Source organism: Lycorma delicatula, chromosome 3 (assembly GCF_047948215.1).
Source record: "Lycorma delicatula isolate Av1 chromosome 3, ASM4794821v1, whole genome shotgun sequence".
In the NCBI taxonomy this organism is placed as follows: Eukaryota; Metazoa; Arthropoda; class Insecta; order Hemiptera; family Fulgoridae; genus Lycorma; species Lycorma delicatula.
Window position 1 is genome coordinate 141,762,362 of NC_134457.1, and position 23,924 is coordinate 141,786,285.

Here is a 23,924-nt window from a genome sequence, read left to right on the forward strand (position 1 = left end):
TAAAATTTTAATTTTTGAACATAAAGGAACCGTGGTTAAAACAAAAATTAGAATTTATAGAAATTAAAATACACTCCTCATTACAAATTTTCTTGATTCTTGTCAAAGATTGGTTTTTTTACGATATCAGTATATTTCTTTTTTAGTGCGCATAAAAAGATAAAAGAACAAGTAAAGGTAAAATATAAATAATATTCAATTCGAGTCATAGAAATTATGATCAAATAAAATTTACTTGTTTATTTATTAACACTCACAGTTACAATCTAATTACAATTTCCGTAATTTTTATTAGATGGCTGGCCTCCATGGCGCGAGTGTTAGCGTCTCGGTCTTTTATCCAGAGGTCCCGGGTTCGAATCCCGGTCAGGAAATGGCATTTTCACACGCTACAAAATTGTCATTTCATCTTATCTTCTGAAACAGTACTTAAAAATGGTCCGGAGGCTTAAAAAAAATTTATTAGATGAGAGATAAATTTTGTAACTTATAAGATATATGAGACGTAACCGGGATTCGAACCCAGAAACCTGGATTTTTTTAAAATGAAACTGACGAGGAATAATTGAAGAATTTTCATTAAAAAGTTCGAATTAATAAAGATCGTATGAACTTAAAGTTTATTCGCCATCAATTTTTAGAAAAATAATGTTTTAATGTATGAGTATTATTTATTTTATTTTATAATAATGGGTTCTTCAGATCTTGAGTTCTGGTGTACATCTCCGTTCCCATAATACAACTTTGCTACAACTGATTGATTTTGATCCGTAACCGAGTGTTGTGAGAACAGTATGGTAGATTACATTATTATGTTCAATAAAATGTATAAAATTGGCTCGGTAGTACTCTTATTCACTCCTTTTATTATTACACTGTGCGGATACTCTTCTGTATTCATTCGCTAACTTAAAGTGACTGCAATTGCCCATTCTATTATGTTTTAATAGCTAGTCTTTCGCGCACAAAAGAAAAGAAAAATGCGATAAATTTTAAATATTTAAATTGCATTGTAATCATATTGCTCAAACTGATATTGTTGAAGATGACCCGATTTTATTTATCAAAATTAAAAGTAGACTTGAATTTTTTTAAATAGATTTTTGCGAAACATTCGTAATAATTTTTTTAAATTTAGTAAAGTTATTCGAAATTTCTTCATGACTTAATCTATCTTTTTCAACGCTTTTTTATTTTCTGTCCGATCGACTACTTTCTTCCATCTACAGTCGTACAGAAATTATTATTACATGATTTCCTGGTGTCTGCTGCTCGCGCTGTTAAAATGTTAAAGCTCGAAAAATAAAACTGAGTGAATGAAATCTCTATCCAACGTTAATCTTACAAGCTCTGTATACATTCCTTCCGTTAAATTGTCTTTAACTTCAAAAATTTTCCTCTTTCCTTTTCATTCTCGTACTACCGGATATATAATTTATAGAAGGAGCTTTTCTTCTACTCTTTTCAATGAATTTTCTCGGTGTAAAATATAGCTTATCCATTTATTTCTCCTCTTTTTATGAGCACAACAACTTCCTTTCTTTTCCACTTTTAAATGTACATCCTTTATCTCTAATCCTATCAATAAATCTACCAAACTTATCCGCATCAACACCTCAAAAGTCTATTTATCTTTTTGTATAGCTTTTTAATAGGGTGTTCATCTGTATTAAACTCTCTACCCAAAGCTTTGCCAGACATTTCTTAACTCCAGATCAGTTACATTTCTCAGTAATTTATGATTTTTTTTTTACTATTTATTTAACCATTCCAATTTCTGTTTCAGTTTAGATTAATAATGAATTAATCTTTTTTTTTTAAACCGGAGGTAAAATTATGATTTTCTTATTTTTTTAATTAATAAAATCTTTATGTAGACATAAGTACATTTTGCCGAAATTTTCCTAAGAACCCTTCATACTCCTGAATAATTACATTTTTTTTGTATATGTACTTTACGCTTACTTATTAAACTTAATAACGCTTGGTTATGTATTTTTTCTTGTTTTGTGACTATAATTGTTTTTTATTTTAGTTTGTGTTAAAACGTTTTTTTATACCTATCTTGGTTTTTTCAGTTTTGATTTTTTTTAATTGTTTCCAAACCTTTTCTGCCACGTAATCTTTTGCTTACAAAAATTTTTCTATATTGATGACTTTTATGGCGTTTATTTAATTTTAGATAATTTTAAAGTTTAATCTCTATGGAATATTCTTATATTCATATTTGGGTGATAGTAACCTCTCTGGTTGTTAGCCGATAAAAAAAGATTATGAAACTCGTTTTGATGTGTTAATATAATCAATTATGTTTACTTCTCTATTATAATAGTGTATTAGCTATCGTATTATCATAATATATAATAATATTTAATTATATTAATAATATTATATTAGCATAATAGCTGGCTTGCCTCGCTACCGAGGTTTTCAGTAAATAATAAATTTATATTTAAATAAAATAGGCGTAAACTCTATGTATATATTAAGTAACCGTTCTCTTTTTCATTTCCAGACCGAACACACTTTGCGGAAGTTTACTCTTTTTGAATAGAATTGCTTAAAAAGTTCTTTTAAAATTTGAAACTAATCCTTAGGATCACAGTGAAACCTTCGTAATAAATTTCTAAAAGTAGGAATTTGGCAGTTGTGTGTAAGCACTGTTTATTTCTTGTTGTCGAATCCGCTTTTGAAACGTTAGCAAGTATCCGAAGTTCTGGTATTCCACCTTTTCCAAGCACCCTCTTTTTTTAACTAAAATGATCATCCATTACACATAAAGGACTTAAAATTTTGGTAACAGGGAGGGAAGTTAGTATCGTATCTCACCTCCATTACGTAGGGCTGATCCCACTTAGCCACAAAATAAAGGATATCATATTGTAATTTGTACAGATAAATAATGTTATGTTTTTTATAAAATTGTTATGTTTTTTTATAATGTTATGTTATGTTTTAATGTTATGTTTTTTTATAAAATTAATGAAGAAAAGGTGTTGTATTTAAAGTGTTGTGTAATAGTCAGAAAATGTTTGAAAATTCACGCATTACTTAAAATCACGCCTCTTTAAAGTTTATTTGCATTTAAACGATTTTAACTTATATTTTATCTTAATTTTTAATGAAAAACTAGTTAAGCTTCTTTAATTTTTTTTTAAACTGTATTTAAATAAATGTACAAGAATATGTATATATTAAGTAATATATATGTTAATTATAAATTCAAATTTTGGTTTTGATAATGTATTTAAAAATATTATTCATGTAACATCATTATGATGGCTTCGCTCAGCCTGTGTAAGTTATGTATCCTGTGTAAGTCTCGGACGACTTAAACTAATCTGATTCAAAAAGTTTGCATAATAGTAATGTTGAGGTTACTAGAAAATTATTATATAAATAAAACTGATAAAAATGTTTGAACCTAGAAGTAGGTCTAATTTTTGTAAATCTGTAAAAAAAAACTTTCTTCTTCTTATCTTTTACCGAACTAAATGCTTCTACCAATTATTTCTCGCCGCACTGTTTAATTTACTATCGGTTCCAATATGCCGGAACCATAAGTAAAAAGAAAAAAACAAGCAGGGAGGGGTTTCCATTGAAATCCCCCAAAGAATGGTATATGTAAATATATATATGCACTTCTTATACTGTATACGTAAGTATACATTAAACATAAGTATGCATATACAAAGACGAGACCAAAGAACATTGATCCAACTTATTTTACCGAATAAAATTAATTTAAATCTGTTGTTAGTTTTTTGATTATTGTGAATAAAATTTATTGATCATATTCTAAATTACAGTTTTTAAATTGATTCAGACATTAAAATTGCATAAATTAGTTTATTCACTATTAAGTGCTTATAGTGTTTTTATCATTCATTAAATTATCTGTAATAATAACTTTAATACTTAATATTGCTATTAATACAACTTCTTCAACTACCATTTATTTGATTTACCGAAGCTAATTAATATAGAATTACTGAATCATCTAATCGTGACTTCAGTTTCTCGATTCAATTATTATTGTTAATAGTTTTTAATAGCGTCGACGTCTACACAATTTGAAAATATTGGTTGATGATAAAACGGATATATTTACCCGAGTTCATCGTACTAAAGTGAAATAATTTATACAATAAAGTTATAAAATTATTATAGGGCATTTAAATTATATTTAGTATGTTTTTCAAGTGCGACGTGCTCTTGCCGGTCGCTGGTTATAGTTTGTTAGTTACGTATTCGGCACGGTCGAACTCCTCATGCTTCGTGGTCAGTTGGTCCACGCCGGGGTCATTATCACCCGCACCTCGTGAAGTTCCCCTCCATTTTCTCGGCACCACCACTCGTCCTCGAAGAGGGTACAGGAGGCTGCGGCTCTGTACAATGATCCATCCTGCCCAAGGACACGGAGGAATGCATCTATTGTCTGTACTGCTTGTATTCCTTCACCTTCTGATTTCAACAGTCAGTCGGTATTACTTCGTGGTCCGTGGACGAACAATCTAAATCGTCCGATTAGACTTGTGATTATTTAGTGTCCTTGTTCGTTTTCATCGTTATCCTTTTTCTTTCAGTCGGATGTGACATAAGAAGTGGTTTGAAGTGTGTTTTTTTATTCTCGATATAGGTTAGGAAACACCATATAATGTTTATTGTTGATTTCGCATTTTTTATACATTGTTCATAATAAAAATTCGGTTGGATGTGATCATTTAGAGATAACTTATTAATTATTTTTAGTAACTGTTTTATTATGCTTATCAAATTTTCTTATCGTTATCTTGTGAAATAGAGTTTAGTAGTTTTAAAACATCTGTTTGAAAATTAGTTCCATTTACAACTGATCCGTTTGTCATAAATACTTTGGTTACTTAACTAGAATTTAAACCAATTCTATTAAAAAAAAATCTCTTACGATTTAAAAACAAATTAATTAATAATGTCTTTTACATATTAAAATTTGTATAGTAATATTATGAAGCTGATTTTACTAAATAGTATTTCTTCTTAGTACAAACAAATTAACTTACAGCTCCTTTTAATGATTTTACAACAGCTCTGGATTTTACATCCATAGCTTCTATAATTTATTATTATTATTATTAGTAGTAGTAGTAGTAGTAGCAGTAATAGTAAAATAAAAAAGAGAAAAAATTACGAACTAAACTGAAGATTAAACGTTTAAGAATTATTAATTTTTTAATAATAATTTTTAACATATGTTTTAGTCAAGACAGACTGTTTGTTTTTCAATATTACTGAATTACTAATATCAGAGTAAAAAAAAACATAATTTTAACAGAACAGGAACTAAAATCACTAATGATTAAAAAAAAATGTTTAAAGTAAAATTTTGATTTTGTTGTGGTTTTGTGGTTGAGTATAGAGTTGTATACACTATTAGGAAAGTTTTTTTTTTGTCTTCAGTCATTTGACTGGTTTGATGCAGCTCTCCAAGATTTCCTATCTAGTGCTAGTCGTTTCATTTCAGTATACGCTCTACATCCTACATCCCTAACAATTTGTTTTACATATTCCAAATATGTAAAATATTCCAGGCCACACAATATGTGTGGCCTGCCTACACAATTTTTTCCTTCTAACTGTCCTTCCAATATTAAAGCGACTATTCCAGGATGCCTTAGTATGTGGCCTATAAGTCTGTCTCTTCTTTTAACTATATTTTTCCAAATGCTTCTTTCTTCATCTATTTGCCGCAATACCTCTTCATTTGCCACATTATCCACCCATCTGATTTTTATCATTCTCCTATAGCACCACATTTCAAAAGCTTCTAATCTTTTCTTCTCAAATACTCCGATTGTCCAAGTTTCACTTCCATATAAAGCGACACTCCAAACATACACTTTCAAAAATCTTTTCCTGACATTTAAATTAATTTTTGATGTAAACAAATTATATTTCTTACTGAAGGCTCGTTTCGCTTGTGCTATTCGGCATTTTATATCGCTCCTGCTTCGTCCATTTTTAGTAATTCTACTTCCCAAATAACAAAATTCTTCTACCTCCATAACCTTTTCTCCTCCTATTTTCACATTCAGTGGTCCATCTTTGTTATTTCTACTACATTTCACTACTTTTGTTTTGTTCTTGTTTATTTTCATGCGATAGTTCTTGCGTAGGACTTCATCTATGCCGTTCATTGTTTCTTCTAAATCCTTTTTACTCTCGGCTAGAATTACTATATCAGCAAATCGTAGCATCTTTATCCTTTTACCTTGTACTGTTACTGCAAATCTAAATTGTTCTTTAACATCATTAACTGCTAGTTCCATGTAAAGATTAAAAAGTAACGGAGATAGGGAATATCCTTGTCGGACTCCCTTTCTTATTACGGCTTCTTTCTTATGTTCTTCAAATATTACTGTTGCTGTTTGGTTCCTGTACATGTTAGCAATTGTTCTTCTATCTCTGTATTTGAACCCTAATTTTTTTTAAATGCTGAACATTTTATTCCAGTCTATGTTATCGAATGCCTTTTCTAGGTCTATAAACGCCAAGTATGTTGGTTTGTTTTTCTTTAATCTTCCTTCTACTATTAATCTGAGGCCTAAAATTGCTTCCCTTGTCCCTATACTTTTCCTGAAACCAAATTGGTCTTCTCCTAACACTTCTTCCACTCTCCTCTCAATTCTACTGAATAGAATTCTAGTTAAGATTTTTGATGCATGACTAGTTAAACTAATTGTTCTGTATTCTTCACATTTATCTGCCCCTGCTTTCTCTGGTATCATGACTATAACACGTTTTTTGAAGTCTGACGGAAATTCCCCTTTTTCATAAATATTACACACCAGTTTGTATAATCTATCAATCGCTTTCTAAATTAGGAAAGTACATGGCATAATTAAATATGATTTTCCAGATCTGAATTTTTCTTTCATTTTAATATTTAATTCATTGAAAGAAGTATTTTCATAGATGAATCAGATATTTTCCTGTAATCCCAAATCTTCTCGTACGTTCTCCCAAGGATAATATTACGTATCCGTGTATATATTTAATTTATTTTGGGAAAATTTTTTTTACTATTTTATCTACCATAAAAAAAAGAAATAAAGTAGTTAATAAATATTTAATGTTTTATTTTTTTATTTTTATAATTATGTAATTTTTGTGATGTCAAAGGATCCAGTTTCTATACGATTTAAGTTACTTTAAATAAAATCAGAATTGTAGTTAAGTTATTTTGGATTTAATGAACATCATTTTTTTAAGAGTGGTCAGTCTGAGATTGGACGAGACGATGCAATTGGGTTTTAAGCCGGTTTTTAGGCATTTAAAGCTTAAAAAAATGATCGAAATTTATATTTATATTTATATATATATATTTAAATATATATATATATATATATATATATATATATATATATATATATATATATTTATATATATATATTTTACAATGAAAGAAAATAATTTTGAAGTAAATTATTAAATAAACAATTTAATATTTTTATTATAATAAAAGTATGTTAGACGCTTATCTAATATGATATTCATAAAAAAATAATAAATTACACACAAAGATTAAATTCTATTTTTTAATTTAATAGATTAATTTCATATTAAAGAAAAAAAAGCTTTTTTCTGACATGTTTGTAATTGATAATATTTTTCTAAAATAAGATATACACAGTGTAGTTCATCTTTTGTAGTTAATACATAGGAAAGAAATATTGTTTGTAGAGAAGGTTGTTGTAATGTAATGTATATATATATATATCTCGACAGATATAACAAATATTATTAGAAACGAGAGTTAGATGAACGCATGTGAGAAGTTACACCTGTATACACAATGTAGATGCGTACTGTAGTGTACATTTCACTACAGTTTATTAATACTTTGTCGATTGAGGCAATTTATATATTTTATTATATCTCTATTTATTGAACTATATAAGCGAGATTTTCTTGATTCGTGTACCCTTAAAAAAGATAAGAAAAATAATTTTGAGGGTAATCTTTATTTCTCCTAGTTTTATCTATTCACAATATAAACTAGAAATTCGGCTTTTATTATAAAATGATTTTGGTGATAATTATTTATCAAACTATAAAAAAGAAAACTGTTAACTGTGAACTGTTAATTGTTTTAACTGTGAATTTTGTGGTAGAGTACCTTGAAAAAAGGATCATTTAAAAATTATTTTAATAATATTTGACATAATTAGACATGTAATTTGCATTACATGTTTAAGTGAAAAATATATAAAGCAGATTATTTATCTGTATTATTTATTACTATTATATTATAATGATTTCAGTAATATTTTATTTTATTGTAATACCTTCAAAATTATTAAATTATAATTTATTACATGATAACATTAATAAAATTATTCCAGTTGAAATCGGGTCGACTTATTCAATTTTATTCAGGAAGATATGAAAACTGGTATTTTAATCTAGAGAATTCACTTCAAGAATTTTTACCGTACTTTGTTATTTATGAATGAATTTGAATAAATAAGGTTTCGTTTTATTAATCATAAAACGCTTAACATTTTTTTGTGTAATATGATATTTAAATAAATCAGTGGTTGCAAGGATATTAATAATTAAAAAGTTTACATGGCCGCCATTTTCAAATAAATTGAGAGATCAGAATATTATTTTTATACAAACCTGTATATACCCTATCAGTGTATGAAATTTCAGCTCGATACAGTTAACCATTCTTGAGAAAAATTTTTAATTTAAATATACAAAATGGTGGAAAACTGGTAAACTAAGCGTTTTCGGACATATATTGATAAAGGTTTTTTCTTTATTTCGATATGGGGGACCATCCCCTGAATTCTTGAAATAGTTTTTATAAACATCAGTACATATATATATATATATATATATATATATATATATATATGTATATATATATACAGTTTATATATTAAGCTGGTAAAACGAGATGGAATGTACAGGAAAAAGTCGTCATTAAAATTAAAATCAAACACTAGAAACATAGCGGATATTGCTTGTATGCCTTCTATTCCTTTTTTGAAGATAAAATTATAAAATACATGTATGTCTTTCATAAAGTAATTATTAATATTAAATTAAATATTGAAGGAGTAATTTTTATATAAATTTTATTATTATATACATACTTAAAATTGGATCGATTTTTGTAAAAAAATAAAAAAAAGTATAGAATTTTTGTGCTAGACCTTTTAATTTATTTTATTTAGGTTTTATTGTTTTTTTATATTTAAATATAAATTTTTAACTACAATTTTATGTACACCCTTGAGTATTATGTACATTCAATTTTGATCGAAAAATAGACCAAATTGTTACACTGTCGAACTAAAAATCTTTAAAAAAACAAGACATTCAATATTGAAAACTCCCAAATTTTAAATTAATACATTTATTATCTCTTGTTTTTTCTCACGTACAATCCTAAACGATTTATTTTAGGTTCTAGCGTACATAAAATAAACGCACATAAAATAAATCTGCGTATACCTTACATAAATAAAATTATAAATTTTATAAAGCCTTAGCGGAGGACGTAATTTTTAAAGGTAATTTCATTAATATTTTTAAGCTATTGTACTATTCAGCAGTTAAAAAAAAATACTGTTATTGTTTGTGTAATATCGTTCTCGGAAATTAAAAATGTCGTTGTCTTAAATAATTGTTAATAATAAATTTTCGAATATTTTAGTGAAGATAAAATATAATAAGGCTCATTTTCGCTATATCCTCCTTAGGTCCTATACGATTGCATATTCAGTATTAAAAAATTTATATCATACTATATTCACTTAAATATTAAAATTCTTAAGTGGATTAAACACTTAGTCGAAAAAGTTTGAATTATTTGCCACCTTGGTTTAATACCTCAGTTGGGTCTAAATTTTTCCAAGTATTATTTTATTCACTGGTTCATACAAATAAATAAAAGTCTTGACTTCGTTTATAATATAAATTGTTTTATTATAATCTTGAACTTCTAAATTATATATTTAACATTATTAAAAACATTCTTCTTTTATATGAGTTGCCGAATCATTGTTTAACGGTTTCGATTATTTTTATTTTCTTTGGTATCAATTCATCATCTGCTTCACATCTGTGCCTTTCCTTAAACGTTCGATATATTTGGAGTGATTGGATATCACCGATCCCATTCTCTCTGAATAAAGGTATATTAATCGATTGTAGTTGTGTTTGTTTAAAAGTTGTATTTGAACTAACTTTTTGATTAGATGATTTTTGACTATTATTTATTAAATTTTGCAATTTGGACTCTATAATACACAAGTCGATTCAAAATGACTATTAATAATTTAAATTCAAATAATCTTTTCAAAATTAACTAATATTTAATCCTGATTTAATTGTTGTTAGGCAGTATTTATCATTCGCTATTTTTATTTATTGAATCAAATTTTCTACAGTTACAACGAATTAAAGATGTTGTAATTATTTTAAATTTATATAAACATTTCTGTTTATATAAATTTAATACAACATTATATAAAGTAATGTAGTTAAGATATAATTTAAAAAAGATATATATATATTATATATTATAATATTATATATTATCTAACTGAATTTTATAATCTAAAATTATAATCTAACTGAATTTTCACACTCGTAATTTAAAAATTCAACATCATCGCAACAATGAATATTTACATACGCACGACAATTGAATTAATATTGTGTGATCAACAGGTGTCTTATAATGTTGGAATGTTCGCTTGTGCGCTTGTATATGTATTCGTGTGTGTAAATGCGCGTGCATTTATTTAAAAGGCAACCTTTCTGTGACATACAATATAAGACTTCGGTTAGTGTTAATGCTAGGTGTCAATCGTCATGCCGCGAGTGCTCAATGTTTCTGAAGCTCACGTCGTTTTACATTACTCAGCTCGTAGATTTCGTCAGTTGCTTCTTCAACACTGTTTGGTCAGTTTAATATTTATGTATACTTACATTACGTTAAGTAATTTATCATTCTTATTGCGGCTTTATATATTTATTATTTAATATCTCCACACTTTTTGTTCGTAAAAGTTATTTTCGTTTTATGGACCGTTTACATTTCATAAAAACAAATGAATATAATTATATTACTTGCTTTTAAATCTTAATCGATTATTTATTTTATAAGAATAGGAATGCTATATACTTTTACCGATTAAAACATAAGTTTTCTGTGTTATATTTTTTCTTTTGTAAAAATGAAAACTTGGCTATTAAAATAAAAAATGAGTAAGGGCATATTTTCTTTCTTGAAATTTATTTATCTACAAATATTTAAAAAATAAGAATTTATTTAAAATTAAATGCGATATTAATAACAAATAAATCTATGAATTATGTACCAGGTTTGTACATGAAAAAAGTATTAGATTCAATTTGATCGTATGTTAGTCGAAGGTATTTGTTTTTTATTTTAAATATTCATTAATCAGTGATTATTTTTTTAATTTTAAATTTTTGGATTGTAACTTTTGAACAGCTGATTAAATACAAATTTTTAATTTTAAATAAACAATATGTTTTATGAGTAGTCTGTAGCTTTATTTTTTCAAATAATCTCTAATAGAGGTATGGAAATTAAGATAGATTCACCATTAAATATTAGATAGGTTAAAGTATTTATAATTAAATAATATAGCCTGTGTATATATATTTCTACTAGACCTGTTTTCTTTTTTCCTTAGTCTTTTCAATTTGTTGAAGCCCTCTTTGAGATAATATAAGGTAATTTGAGGCATTTTATTAAGCGTTTGATATACAATAAAGTGAATAGTACAAAGAAAATGATGTTTTACGAAATTCTGAAAATTTTAATGTATACCAAAATTAAAGTATTAGCATAAATTTCATTATTACTAAAAATAATAAAGAACGGTTTTTATTACGTAAAAAATATATTTGTAATTACGTAAGAAAACCATGTCTGTAGGAAATTAAAAAAAAAAACGTACTTAATTCTACATGCGGTAAGGAATCTACATTTTTAACTTGGAATTCTTTATTGCTGAAATAAAAGAATATTAGATTTATTATTTACGAGTTTGTAATGTAAAGAAATGCTGCACTTTAGCACATTCTTATAAACAAATCATAATATTTAAGCATGCTATATTTTCATTTAAGTGATGTGGTTTATAGAGATCATAAATATTGAGTAGTTTATTTACTACAAAAAATAAGAAAAAATAGTCTAATATGCGATATGCTCGTATAATAACATATAATAATAAATATATAACGAATCTTCACATTAGAAAATTATTCATTGTAATTTAATTACACATAAAATAGTCTTATTATAAATTGTTACTACATTTATGTAAGGTAATCACATATTTACTTATAAATAACATAATGTTTGAATACAGTTATACTAATAATATTATATTGTTGCCGTTGAACTTATAACTTGACAGTTCGATTTATAATAATAGCGAAAAAGTAGAGGATATATTTTATTTTTAATAAATTTTCTGTTGACTTATCCAATTTCTCTTCATTTCTGAAGTTTTTTTTAACAAGAAGAATATAAAATAAAAACTAAAGAAAGCATATTTTTCGTTTTAGTCACAAAACTCTGTATTTATAAAAAAATATGACAAACTCAATTCAGTTTTATAATATAACATTTTAAATAACTTTAAAACTTATTAAGTTACCCTGCCACCATCTTTAATATTTTGAGACTAACGTCTGCTAACGTTACTAATGACAGATTTAAAATAAAATTAAGTTGACATATATTTAAAATGTGGTCAAAGATTGTATTTGATTTGAATGATATCTGACTTAGTTAAAAAAAGAATCCGCTATCTTATTTAATTTTTCAGTAAGTAAATAAAAACCTTATATATTTTTTATTGTTTGTTTATAGTCGCATCAACGATTAGAGTCATTAGCCACTTAAATAAAACTAAGAGTTTATGATTAATTAGGTAATAAACACCAAACATTGGATAACAAACGAAAAATATCCAAACAGGAACATGATCACGAGACTATTTTTACTGCCCACGCAGTACTCGTAAGGGATCTCACGTAAGCAAAACTATTAAATTGAGTTCTTCTTCCCTCTATTATAGAGAAATCGTAACAGTTTTTTGATTGTTTCTTTCGGCTGAGAAAACCCGTTACATCTGAACTCAGGTTTAATTGATAACGAATAATCCAGAATATTGGGCAATTTAGGAATAAATGATTTGCGGAAAATTTTGCATTGCATGCCTCTGCTGAGGAGTACCAAATAGTGGTGGGCGTGGGTTAGCTTTTTGAGCCCAAACCCCAGCTGATCTCTGTAACTGAGTTGGTAGCGTCATGGCATTTAGTGTGGTGGTCCCGGGTCCGAATTCCGGTCAGGCAGGCATCTTTTCATACGCTAACTATCTCCACCGGGCTAATGACCACAGCTGTTGATGCCCGCTCTTTCATAAAAAAAAAAATAATTTTATCTTGAATAAAGATTATATTTTGTTTAATTAATATCAACACCGACCGTTATTGACAAGCAAAAAAACACTATTGATTTTAAAAAAAATTAATTCGGCTTTACGTCCGTGTCAAACGCGCAAAACAATCTAAAAATAAGCCATATTAACTTCTTTTTCAGCTTATATCTAATATGGCTCATTAATTCAATTTATTAAAAATAAATAATCTTATTTTAATAATAATTATATCTTATAAAAACAGTTTTCTTCAGTCAAATATTTGAAAAATACTCGATAAATGGAAAACCTTTGGTCTAAAACGCCCAAAATTTGATGAGAATAATGAAAAATAGTTGCTGATCAGTTATTAAGGGATATTTTTAGAGGTTTTTTGCATTTATAATTTTCTTTAGTTAGTTCATCCGGAGGTCCCAAATTCGAATCCCGGTCAGGCTTGGCATTTTTCACACGCTACTTGTCATTCTTCTCATCCTCTAAAGTAATACCTAACGGTGGTCCCAGAGGTTAAAAAAAAGTTAGTTTAAAAGTATTGGTTTACTTCGCTTTAATTCATTTTTAAGTCGCTTGGACAAATTTAAGTATTAAAAGGAAATTACGTAGATTAATAAAAATTATTTATAAATAAATTAACAATTTTTCTAATTCAATAAAAAAGCGAGTTATTAAGATTCTAACTTATCGGAAAAGATTTAATGCAAGAAGTATACAACGATATAAAATTTAATAAAAACGAAACCTAATTATTGATGTACGCAACTAGCGGACATTTTTTATCAATTTATAACAAAAGTCCTTTTGGTTTTCGCTTCTACTTTTGAACAGCTTTTTTTGGAGTACTCAGTGATTCACGTTAGATTATTTTAAAATACATCTTAATTTAATTTACTATTTTATTAAATAAACTATAATTTTACTTTGATAATTTTTATTAAATTTTAAATATTAATTTGATTTTGATGATAGTTTTAAATTTATTTCTATTGTTTCCTATTTCATGACAATCGGTACAAAATTTTAGGGTTTAAGCACAAATAAACATTTAATTTAACATTTTTCTCGTGGCAATAGCCAAATATAAGACCTATTTTAATACAATTAATTTATAGTAAATCTCCAAAACTGCATTACTGTTTTAAAAACTGAATATCTGTGTATTATTTTACATAATACTGAAAAAGAAATAGTTAAAAAAACTCAAATTTCTTATAATAAATGTTTGTGCTAACTGCTTTAAATTATTTCCCAAGTCAATCTTACAATAGAAGTGGGAGATGAGGTGTCTCCAAAAATTTGATGCAGTGGAGTATAATCGATTGAAAGGAGACAGAATTGAACTTTATTTTGTGGTTTTTAAAATTTTTTTCTACATATCACGTAGTTTTAACACCTATATATTCACAGAAGAGTTTGTTGAAAAGAATATGTTTAGCCCAAACATATTTCTTACACTTTAAATTAATAATAAATAAATAATTTTTATCATCAAAAAATTAAAAGTTAATAGAAAGTTAAGTTCGTATTTCAAATAAAAAACTCTCAAATTAAAAAAAAAGTACATAAATCTGAAAATTCAGAATAATTTAAACAAACTCACAATAAAAACAATAACATTACCTTAAAAAATATGAAAATAATAAAATTAACCGAAACAAATAAAAGTTATCTCAGAATGATGTAACAGCGATAAAGATTAGGCAACTCAAAGGAATTCCAGATATGAGTTTACTACCATTATGAAAAGCTATATAATAGAGAAGAGGACAAAGAAATATAATTTCAGCGGAAAAAAGTACACAAAATAAATTAAAAGTGTATACCTTCCTGTCGTACATATAACTGGATACTACATATATCGAAATCCTAAATTTTACTTTCACATCCTCAACCTCATACGAACAAGTTCCAACTTCCCGTTTTAATTAATTTATTATTATCAATGTTTTGTATAATCAGACAATTTAGTAAAAAAAAAAAAAAAAAAAAAATGGTAATTTAGAAGTGTAAAACTTTGTAAAATTTCTTCATTAGCTCTAGTTAAAACTACATTATTCTACTTTGTCTAACTTTAAAATATACATTTCTTGTTTCAATTAAAATTGGGAATTAAAATTTCCCATTGTGATATGTGATCAATGCTTCTACAGAACACAATTATATCGCGATGGGGTTTTGTTTGCATCGTGACAATAGACATATACGTATGTTTAATAAAACTTATCTGATTTCGTTTGAAATACCTATCTCTTTTACCAATAGCAATAATTTTAATTAAATTTTCTTTTGTAAATGGATACATTTATTTTTTTATTAATTTTTCAAGTTATTTTTCTGTTTCCTATTTATTAAATATATATCTTGATTTGACAGCATTTTTTTTTTTTTAATAATTATGTAAAAAATGTAATCAAGAAATAGATTAATCTATTCATTTTCTAGATATGATGTATTCGCTAGTTTATTCATTTTAATTGTTTAGTTAAATTTTATATTCCATACAGATTTGTAAGTTGAACGGAAATAATTAAAAAACGCGATATTGTAAAAACTCGTATGACGTGGTCTTTTATGCAATATAAACATATATATATATATATATATATATATATATATATATATATTTATTTAATTATTTATTTTAAACGTATAAAATATATTATATATTGTGAAAGGAGAAAGGACCCAAATGTTCGTGAAGAAAGAATAAATAAAATATTCATTAATAATTTATCGATAGTTTTTTTTATTATGATGCAATTCAGTTAATTATTAACTAATATATTACGTTATTTCATAATATATTATTATTTTTTAATTGCCTTCACTATTTCCTGCCACAATTTTCTTTTTATTAACAGTATTAAGAGACGTTGTTCTACAACTCATAAATAGTGGCAAGTAAAATATTCTGTAATTTTCATCAGTTTTCAAAAAAGCTAGCAAGTATATTGCATGGCTTTTCCTGCTATTAACAATAAAAATTAAAAAAGTTAGAGACAAAAAACAAATATATATTTTTTAGAAGGGGTGGAATAAATTTTAAGAATTTTTTTCTAAAAATATTCATATATAGTTCAAGCTTAATAATAGATCTGCTTTGATAAGTTTATGTAAATCTAACATTCCCTTCGATGAAGACTAAAATAAGAAAAAGAAGATTTCCAGAAAACTGTTTTTTTATATCTAGGGTTTATAATTTTAAAAAAATTGTAGAATTTTTTATAGCTTTACATAAGAAGTATAAACTTTAAAAAATATTTAAACCGAAGGGAGATTGAGCAAAAGAACAAAACATATATTTCAAATTTAACAAGTGGGAGATGATTTTTTAAAGAAAAAATTATTTTTTTGGATTATGCACTGTAGGTAATAAATTTCCTCTATAAAGTTTTATCTAAAATGCTTTTGAATAAAATCGAAATTAGTATGTTTGCTATATCCCTACACTCTTTTAACGAATTTTGAAAAAAAAATAATATGCCACATACAAAGAAATGTTTGAGTCAGATTTGAAGAAAATTGGTTTGGTCAAACCTGAGATATAAGGCCAAAAAACATTCAAAAATGTGAAGAAAGAACCGCTGCACTTGTAAGAACACAAGTTCAAAAAGTCCGAAAAGAAAAGCAGGTTCTTCTTAAATCTAAATCGCAGTCGTGCTCATTCAGCGCACCAACAAAATTTAAACAACGTTCAAAACCACTTAGTGGATTAGACAGTTTTGATTATATGAATCCTCTGTGTTATTTATGGAAGTGTATGTGAAAATGTATTATAAGACTGAAATATTTGGAATAAAAAATATATACTCTCTTCTTGAATTTTGTTTTCAGTTTCCTAGCTATATAGCTAGAATAGTTATATTAAAGGGAAAAGTGTGGTGATCTTGTCACAAAATAGGGTATCGGGTTTTTTTACAAATCTTTACATTTTGATGTCCAACTAGTTCATCTAGACCAAAAGACCAAAAGAAGTATGTGTAGTGCGTACAATGAAAATAAAAGCTGTTGTTGAAGAATGTCGAGATTGCATTACTATTGAACCTGAAAACATTTACACCCATCTAACAGGACTACAATAATAATCGTAGTACTTTTATTTATGCACGTTTAATTTATTACTGTTTTCATGTTTTGTTAGTTATAATTCATTATTACGTATTTAGTATTAATAAAAAAATTTAGTTTAGATGTGTCTTTAAACTAAAAAAAAATCTTAACTAGTATTTCAATAAATATTTTATCCGTAACTACATTAAATTAGATGTACAATTCTTTTTTGTTCAATATTTAAAATTTCTTATTATTTAGAATTTTCAAATTTTTTTTTGCGATTGTTTTCATTGTTGATTGTAATATTATTATCATTATTATTAACAAGTACTTGAAATTTACATTATGTGGCCAGTTCTTGTACAAGGAAAGAGATCTGCCACGGAGATCGGCATTATATGAAAATCTTTAACTCACAACTTCACCCCCAAGGAGCCTAGGGCCTCGATCTATGGATTAAAACCTTCCCAAGAGAACGCCAATGTATCATGAAAATTTGAAAGCAACGGTCAGTTGGTTCACGCGTGATGCTGTAACAAACAAACAAGCAGACAAACTTCCGCATTTGTATATGAGATAATTAAGTATTTTAAATACAATATGATGAATTTTGCAATATGATGATGATTTTTTTTTAACCAAATTTTGGTCCGTTTTGTTTTGAATTAAAAAAAATTTCAAACATTTGTTTTTGCTATTGACTTTACATAAATTTTCTCAGAATTAAACTTCGTAAGAAATTTTTGTTATTGGTTGGCAATTTAACAAGTAGTCTTATTTACAATAAATCTAAAAAGCGTTTTATTTTTTACACCAGCTTTTTGAAATTTGTAATAATTTCCTTGAACACTATTATGGATGCACTTCTGAGATTTATTTAATTTAATTCTTCAGATCAAAAAACGTATAAACCACCAAATCTTTCCCTTAATATACGTCCTTAAATTTCAGTACGGCTTCATTTACCATTGAAACAAAAATCAGGGCGAAATATTTCGCTAGCCAATCTCGAAAACGTTTTTCCTGAGCATATATTTATAGGAATTATTTTTGCTACAATAATGTCCTAATCAGCTGTCACAGTATTTCTGTGCAATTTTTAATTACTCTATATTTCTCACACGTAAAAAAGAAATGCTCGTTTTCATTTTTATTGTAATTTTTGTGAATATTAAAATGTTCGATACAAATATGCTTTGGAACCATTGAATTTTTATTTAAATTAATTTTTTTTTTTATTAGTTTATTTTTTAATTTTTTCTTCTTTTGTGAGGACGAATTAATTAATTCGTCCTTAATTAGGCGAAATCTCGAGATACTGAGGGTAACCTTGCTGTACAGTCTCATTCCCTTGATCTTTTAATTTTAAAATTTAATGTCATCATTGCCCCATATACAGAAGTAATCTGAACAAGTTTGGTCAAAATCGGTCTGATAGTTCTGGAAATGTGAGGTGATTTAAAGGCCAATACCGAATACCACACCTACATACGAACATTAATTAACACACGGAAAATTTCAATCCGGTAATTTGGGTTCCTGAGGTATCAAATCTTCCGATGAAAAACCGATCCGATGAAAAACCGCATATGCCCAAATTGGACGGATTACAATACTTTCCCTTCTAGAGCTATAGCTCTGTTATATAGCTATCTAGACGGGAAAGTAAAAGTTAACCTAGATCTAAGAGCTAAGTTTTTATATACGACGATAGATATAATTTTATTCACAATTAGTAATTAACTGATGAGAAAATATAACTTTTTATCAAATTTCAATAACAAAGAAATGTTAAATAAGTTCTTATTTTTTTCTGTGACTGAGATTTCAGATTAATAAACCTACAGAAAAATATTTCGTAATTCTTTTTTGTGTTTTATTACTTTTAGTATGTGTCAAATAGAATTTTGTTGTGTGTGTGTGCGTGCGCGCGCGCGTGTTGTGTGAATTATATATAAATATATATTTTATTTCTTTTAACCAGTTGAACTTAAATTTAATCGACTTTTGTCTTTGTTAAAAAATAAAAAATATATCTAACATTTTTTTTTGGAAATATATATATATTTTTTTTAATTGTAGTAGATCTAAAAATACAAATATTTGCATTACCACAAATCTAGTTTTGCATAGATTTTTGTTTTGTAATTTGAATTTCGTGCTTCATATTTATGTGATTAGAAGATACTCATCATTCACGTACTCTTGTTTGTTTATGATTATGTACATGTACGCGAGCTCATTTGTATATACATATAAGTAAATGAAACGGAATAGCTTCTCTTCTGTATTAGGAATCCGAATTCTGACGTAATGTAATGGAGATACTTGTAAATCATTTCATTTAATTGGTGAATCGTTTAATTGTTTATGAAATAATTAAAAATATTAAGTTTACGTATAATTAACTTTTTTTTTACCCTCAAATGGGAAAAAGCTAATTAAAAAAAACACAAATATGATTAATAAATTATATAAGTCACATGTCAAATTTCAGATGTTTGTATACGCAGATTTTATCTGATTTAATAAAATTATAACCTTTCTTCCGTATAAATAAAAATACCAAAATTTGTTTTTTATAATGAAACGCTTTGATAATTTGACCTTGAAATGCCATATTTTTAATGTTTATCTCATAATGTCCCATTTATAGTTCTAAATTAAAAATATATTACATAATTTTAAGATGATTTAATTTTATTACGAAAACTGATATAATTGATTTATCTCAAATTGATACATATAAACGGTTTGAATTACATTTTGCTAATAGCACCTTCTGCCCACACTTTAAAAAGATGAGTTAATTCACGGTAGTTTGAAAGTTTTCGACTATATTCACGTTTGTTAAAATACATACATTCATTAGTTAAAAATGCATACACATTCATTGGGCTTTAAGCAAAGTATTTTCACATGTATCATATAATCTATTAATGATAAGTTTTTAACATTGAATAAAAATAAAATATCTTTAAATCCAGTTAATGTCTGTTTCGTTTTATTTATCTAGAGGCAGATTTATAAAATGTAGAAGATGTGATGTTTTATATCCGTACCTTAGTAAATTTTTGATTATAACTAATTAGTTATTTTTGGAAATAGAAATAAACTACACAACTTTCTTAACAAACTGAATACTTTCTTGAAAAAATAAACTTCTGAACATGATGTTTTTCTTGAACGTGTTTGTTTAATGCTCTCCACGCAACTTTGTATCAGAGTGGAAAAAAAATTCAAAATGTTTTAAGTTATGGAAACGAATTTGTTTATTAGTAATACCATACATTCATTAATATAATTATTTTTTTTAAATAAATGAATTAAAAAACGTGTTTTAAAATCGATAAGCATCTAAACTCTACATAGTTAATAAACTGATTTTATATAAGATATTAAATCCGATTGGTTGTAGGTGACCTGACTGATATGGTTGTTATCAAAAACGTATACCCAGGTTAAAAATAAGTATTCCACGCCAGGCTTTCTGAGTAAGGTGAGGAATGGTGTGGTTTCCCTGTGTCTTCTTCAATTTTGCCGAATATATTATCGTACGTGAAATCAACAAATATGAAATTAATACTCAATTACGTGTGACATTTTCACTCTTTTCATATGAAATGATTAAATAATGAACATCATTACTCTCATAGAAGTTACTATAAAATGAAACGGATGCACAGAATCGAGGGCGGCCATGTGAAAACCTGCCTTTGGGCAGGCACTTATTATTATCTAAAAACTTTGTTATACAGTATAAAACAACAAATTAATAATAGTAACAAATTAATACAGTCTTTCTTTCGAAAAGTAATACATTGTATATTCTACTTCAACCAGTAAGGAATAAGCTGAATCATTATTTTAACCAACAAATTATTTACGTCCATAGATTTTATTATAATAGTTCCATTTCTTGATTTTACACAGCTAAACTATACTTGTAAGAAAATTTGTTGAAGAAGAAACTAAATTTGACTTTAATTATATTTTGATTTTATAAATCCCCTCATCTTAATTCAATCGTTTGAGTTAGGGTTTTATCGCTATTGCAAAAATTTAAGTATCTTCCTTGTACGATTGGCTACTTTAATGAACGTGTATTTTACGCTTTTTGATTTTTGGGTGTTGACGGATGGGTGCAACTCAAAAATTTCAAATGGAAACACTAACCATTTGATAGATCATTTTAAAGATCTCGATGAGACGAGAAAAATTATACAATTAAAAATAGATTCTGATCGTCCAATCCAAAATGGCAGCCAATAATGTGTTTGTTTCAGATAGAGTAGTATTTGAACAATTTTAATAATTAATTTCTTCGATTTTTAATTAACGTAACAACGTTCGTGGTCGCCACTTTGGTTTAAATGGTCAGAATTTAATTGTTTGATACCGTTTTGCTTGCCTTGCAAGACCGAAAGGTAAACATGACTGGTTTTACCTTCTTCTTTGTATTTTTCTTTTAAACTTTAATATTCTGTACTTAAAATCTGAAGAAGTTAGTGTATCGAAACATCTGTCATATTAAATAAAACTAAGAAAAGTAAAGAAAAAGAAGTTGTTTTCATTTTCCAATTTTTGATCATGGATTTCCCTAAGTAAAGGCATCATCCACCCATCGATTGTGTGTGTGTGTGTGTGTGTGTGTGTGTGCGCGCGCGTGTACGTGTATGTTTAATATCGGCTCCGTTTCAAATCCGGTTAGTTTGAGACTGGGTAAATTCAACTATTGAATTGAAAATTATTTTTAAAACCCATTCTAAGGTAGTATAACAAATAAATACTAAACTAACATATCCTGTAAAAACTCACAGTTTTTTTAAGTATTTGTCTTCTCGTTATTTATTTACAGCTTCGCTTTTAATTTCGCTACTGTTAATACTTTTGTACATCTTTTTTGACATTTCGTGCCCTACAGCGTTGAATAGATTATTTAAAGCATAAATAATATATTTTTGTAATTTTCTTTGCTGTAACAAAATAACACTAGTTAACTGTAGTTAAAAGATAATTTTTTTTTTCATTTAAATAATTGCTTCCGAGACGAAAGTACGTAATTAACATGCAGTAACAGTGGTATTGTTATTGATTGCTTCAAAGTAGGCATGATGTGGACGAGTTCTTTTTCTTTTAATATAGTAACTCTACATAGCTCGTGCTGACGCAAAATGTATGAATATCGCATTTTTACTTTCAAATATCACTTTATCTGCAATTTAATAATGGATGATCTGCAATAATAAAAAAAAATTCTATTCAGTTGTAAAATATACAAGAATTATTAATTTATAAAATTTAGTAGTTCATGACTGAAATAGAACTTCCTTAAAAATTAGCCGATAATCGGGAAATCATTGGCCTAAAATCTTCCTATTCGTGTTGGAACAATGAGAAAACATTATAACGAGAAGTTTGTAGGAAGTTTTTGTAGTGTGTCTCTTGTGTAGTGTGTATCGACGAGACGTTGAATTACATTGTATTAAGTAAATAAATTGCGATCTAATTTCGATCAACAACGGGTTGAAAAAAGGTTATAAAAAAATGTAATTTGTATTAAAACTGGTGGTAACCTCTATTGATCGTTAGGAGAGAATACAATCGCCTCACGTAAATATGGAATTACACTTATATCAACAACTGTTAAAATATAGTCTCTCGAAAATGGTGATAGTGCAGCCCAGTCCACCGGAAGAAGGTTAAGAAAAAGGTGAAGAAGAAAATCTATAAAATCCAAATCCAGATTCTCATTCCTTTCTTTATTTTATCTATTTAAGAAACAGGCAACCGCCTTTCAGAATTTCTATTCAATTTTCAGTGATGGGAGTGGATTACACTACCCTCCACCAAAGTAGGACTGTATCAGGCGGCGCACACTCCTACTAGGTCGAAAGGCACTGACGCTGTAAGAGTTTCAGCGGACAAATGAAAGGGAATTGCACTGGGAAAAGATTACCAAAATTTCTGCAATTTTTCCTAATAATTTTTAAAGTCCCATGATCATCCTGATCCCCGTAGGGAAAGATATCCTCAGCCACACCATCCGTTCGTAGCCTTTATGGGCTTTACCGTAGGTCATCTTCGAAACTTCGGCTTTTGACATATTCCAGTCAAAAAGGATCGGATCGCAATATCAAATTCTGTCCATTTAAATCAAATAAATTTAACATTTACTGGTCAGTAAAAAATAAATATTCACCAGATAATTTTAAAGATTCAGTAGCAAGGGACAAATATCTTCTAGTAGTTCTGCAATAGGAAAGGGGATAAAACATCTTCCGACACACTTGCGATTCAATCCGAAAAGTTTTTCACAGTAGAATAATAATTAGGTGACTACTGTTTTCTAATTGAAAACCGAGATTTTTAGTTGTTTTAATATGCTTT

General features: G+C 27.1%; 1 protein-coding gene across 8 annotated transcripts in view; it reads left to right on the top strand.

Moving 5' to 3' along the window:
* LOC142322063 (uncharacterized) overlaps nucleotides 1–23,924 on the top strand; it is a 516,135-nt gene that overhangs the window by 175,306 nt on the left and 316,905 nt on the right. The window contains exon 1 of one of the 8 annotated variants that reach the window (XM_075360703.1): nucleotides 10,860–10,962. The exons of the other annotated variants lie outside the window; for them this stretch is intronic. Within the exon in view, the coding sequence (XP_075216818.1) occupies nucleotides 10,873–10,962 (90 nt within the window). The 5' untranslated portion in view covers nucleotides 10,860–10,872. Of the gene's footprint in view, nucleotides 1–10,859; nucleotides 10,963–23,924 lie in introns of those variants that run through there. 8 annotated transcript variants of the gene reach the window in all.